Genomic DNA, 3,551 nt, shown 5'->3' on the forward strand with positions numbered 1-3,551 from the left:
GACATGTCCATACAAAAAAACAAGTACATTTAATTGAACTCATAGCCCTGTGGAACCCAAGTGTCCCTGTTGCTTTATCGGCTTATATGAAAGTTGTAAGGGGAATTTAATTGACCCACTGCCCCTGATATTTTAAACTGGCCACCAATTGTGCTCTCAAATACTTGAATAGAGATATTTAGTCAAGTATATGATGGGAGTTAATTCTGATCTTAATAACAAAATAAACTCATGGTTAAAAACAAGAAATTACACTTTGCTCACCATCTTGTGCTGCTTGACAACACGAGTGCCTCCATTCTTGTCTCCTCCAACTGTCTTGACAATAGTTGCCTTGGGTCTCTCCCTAATCTTTTTCTCCACCTGAAACAAAAAACAAATTGTCATCAATACAAGAGTCAAGGGTATGGTTTTATCTTCTATTTTACATGGTGTCACATATCTGCCCTCACCTTGGTCTCAGTGATCTTGCTCTTCCTCTTGTACATGGCCCTGCGGGCATACATAGCTGACCGGGAGTAACGGCCGATACCCCGGGCCAGGACCGGGTTCCGGCTCCCGTGCTTCCTCTTGGGAGTCTTTTTGTCTCCGTCTGCCATCTGACATAAAAAGGAAAAAGGTTAGTAAACCAGAAGTATGTGGTGTCCACTATCAAATGAATTCATTTGTACATGGTTTATTTTTAAATAATCTTCTAGACTCCAAACAGTATTCCAGCTATGGTTGGAAAGTCTGCTGCACACAGTTTATAAGTACTATGATTTTGGTATTCATCAACCTGACAGAAGGCTAACACTGTAGCAATTCTACAGCCTATAAGAAAATGTGTCCAGTTTAAAATGACAACGCTTTTGGAGCAGCAGAAACAAATATTGAAATATGCAATAAGTTGCTTAACACAAGAAAACATCCCGGCAATACAGCAGATGATTACTAAACGTGCTTGGCTGGTAGCTACACACCACAGCCTTCGCCTATGCACTACAGGCATGTAACGTTAGCTAGCAATAGCAACATTAGAAGAAGAGTCGTATGGTCGCTAGACAGCCACTTGCGTTCTTAAAACTGACAATGTAATGTTATAAAATGCATCTCATGTGTCAGCGGAATTATTTAGTTTGTCGGTACGACCGACTAACGAAGGACCACACGTTTCTATTAGTCCGCTAGCTAACGTTATAGCCTAGCCGGCGGCCTAGGTCTGCATATACACCAAACTGTTCATTATTACAGAAATATGACGGACGAATCGCAAAAATAACCATGTCTACCGCATCGTTATAGTACAAAGAGTCGTATCCTGATATTTAGAGACTGATTGTTTAATTCTGTAACACAGATGCAAACAGATTTTATTTCAACAGAACCACGAAGGCAAGGCAGTCTTACCTTTGCTATGAAAAAAAGACCGTCATCCGGGGATGTGACGTATATAACGACGCTGAACGATGACGTTTACGTAATTGCGTCGCGTTAAAAGGATGGTCTTTGTAGTCCTAAATATATTTCCCGATTATTCTCACTGAACATGAACATTTAATGCTTTTATAGAGCTTGTAGAAACATTTATGCTGACTGTATGATGGAATCAAGTTTGATATTGGAGATTATTAGCTGTAGGAGTATTGTTATTTATTTATTATCTTATCTTGTTTTTTGAAGTGATCCAAAAACAATTCTACTAAGTGCAGAGCCTTAAATAAAAAACATAGTCTGAAGCACATGTTATGTTTTCTGTTATTTGTTTTTTCAAACTGTACTTGCTATAAGTAACATCTAAATTCCAGACTTTTGTCTACTTTAAAAAAAAAAGGGTTTAAGCTTCTTTGTATTTATGAGTAAGTCACTACAATTAGAAAGCCTACATACATGTCTGATGTCAAAAACCACTGTAGTAATCCTTTCTCCATGGGTATATGTGTTCAGTTTTTCATAATGAATTTTAATCTTATGTATTGCAAGAAACAACATTTTACTGCAATTGAAAATATGTTATTAAAAAACAAGCTTTAAAACCAAAGTACGTTTTTTCTGTTTGTCTCATGTTAATCCCTGCTCATCTAGAAAAAAACACTTGAAAAACACAATTCAACTTTAGTTTTTGAAAATGTTATTTATTGAGAATATTTGACACAGACATACAAAATCAGTTTCTGTTGGAGCCCTCGCAGGTCAGACATATTTACTGGAACATCTGGTCCCTGATAATGGAGATCGAAAACATAATAAAGGCAAACACCAGGGTTCAGATTCCTTACTGTAACCCAATACAGACTGTTCTTTATGGAGTTAATAATATGCTACACTTGTGAATGTGATCTAGCTCTGTGACACATTTACACACACAGTCTCTTGCAGTCTGGTAATACAATCACAGAAACATGAGTTTGTTCTTCATCTTCACATGGCTTCCAAGGCAACAATGGACTGAAACATTTATTATAGTGTTTTTGTATGAATAGAACGTAAGGAGTTATAATGCTTAGCAAAATAAAAAAGAATGTTGATCTTTGTGTTCCAGGGTAAAAGCTGTGCAGCAGTGCCTCATGTTAACATTTGTCATTTCACAGTACCTAATGTAAGATGTTTTGTTTGATTTATTTTTAGCATGTGTCAACTGTGTTTTATTATATTTGAGTGGACGGTGGCAAAAGACATTCTTCTACAGCATTCCTCTGAAACTGGCAGCTGCTTCGTTCAGTACTTTTCCAGGATGATGGCGATGCCTTGACCTCCACCGATGCAGGCAGAACCAACGGCGTACTTGCCTCCTCGTCGCCTGTAGGAACAACAAAGTTCAATATTCAATGCTCCTCAATGTGCAACCTTCGCCTGATATAATGTACATTCATTTAATCAAACGATAAAATTACCTGAGCTCATGAACCAGGTGGGCAGTGATACGTGCTCCAGAGGCACCAAGAGGATGCCCAATGGCAATAGCTCCACCGTTAACGTTGGTTTTTGCTGGATCCAGTCCGAGAGCCTTAGCAACAGCCAGGTACTGAGCGCCAAAAGCCTCGTTCACCTGTGCGAAACAAAAGTCACCAATGACACAAATGTGTTGTAGCTGAATCAATCAAAACACATATAAAAAGGCAGTTTTGGAAGGCAACTATTATTATAACTCAAGTACAATTTGAAGTTACATTAATTTGGTATTTCCTTTATTTACCTTTATTCATTGAGTTGGATTCTTTTTTATTGAAACGTATAATAAACCTAAAATTCCAATAAATTGTGAAAGATTTAATTGTTTTTTAAAAATGTTTTTGGCTTGTGACTCCTTACAAAAAAGCAGTGTCTACTCTGAGCACCTTTAAAGATCTAAGAGACATTATCAGCTACACCAAAGCAACTTTAGTGAATTATTATTAACAATCTGATAAGGCTAAATAAAATAATATATCTGTGACAGGATACGCATCTCTTTGGGAGCGAGTACTTGAAGTATAATTTGCTTATAATACTTCTGTACTTTCATAGTTCTAAACTAGTGCAGCACTTTAACTTGTCATGATGGATTTCCTTAGATTACTGTATTGGTGCTT

The 3,551-nt window shown here is 37.3% G+C and overlaps 1 protein-coding gene and 1 long non-coding RNA gene across 2 annotated transcripts; both read right to left on the reverse strand.

Annotated features, from left to right (window-relative positions):
* Positions 1-229: 229 nt before the first annotated feature.
* LOC104954798 (60S ribosomal protein L6) lies at positions 230-661 on the reverse strand (the record flags this gene model as incomplete). The annotated part of the gene is given in 3 exon segments (XM_074112257.1): positions 230-363; positions 453-556; positions 559-661. Coding segments are annotated over 3 exon segments (321 nt in total), but the record flags the coding sequence as incomplete, so codon positions are not given.
* Positions 662-2,586: 1,925 nt separating this feature from the next.
* LOC104954797 (uncharacterized) lies at positions 2,587-3,068 on the reverse strand. The gene is made up of 2 exons (XR_799387.1): positions 2,874-3,068; positions 2,587-2,779 (listed from the first exon to the last, which is right to left on the reverse strand). It is a non-coding gene; the product is annotated as an uncharacterized lncRNA (long non-coding RNA).
* Between the last annotated feature and the right edge of the window lie 483 nt (positions 3,069-3,551).

Source organism: Notothenia coriiceps, unplaced genomic scaffold (genome assembly GCF_000735185.1).
Source record: "Notothenia coriiceps isolate Sejong01 unplaced genomic scaffold, NC01 NC01_scaffold00023904, whole genome shotgun sequence".
In the NCBI taxonomy this organism is placed as follows: domain Eukaryota; kingdom Metazoa; phylum Chordata; class Actinopteri; order Perciformes; family Nototheniidae; genus Notothenia; species Notothenia coriiceps.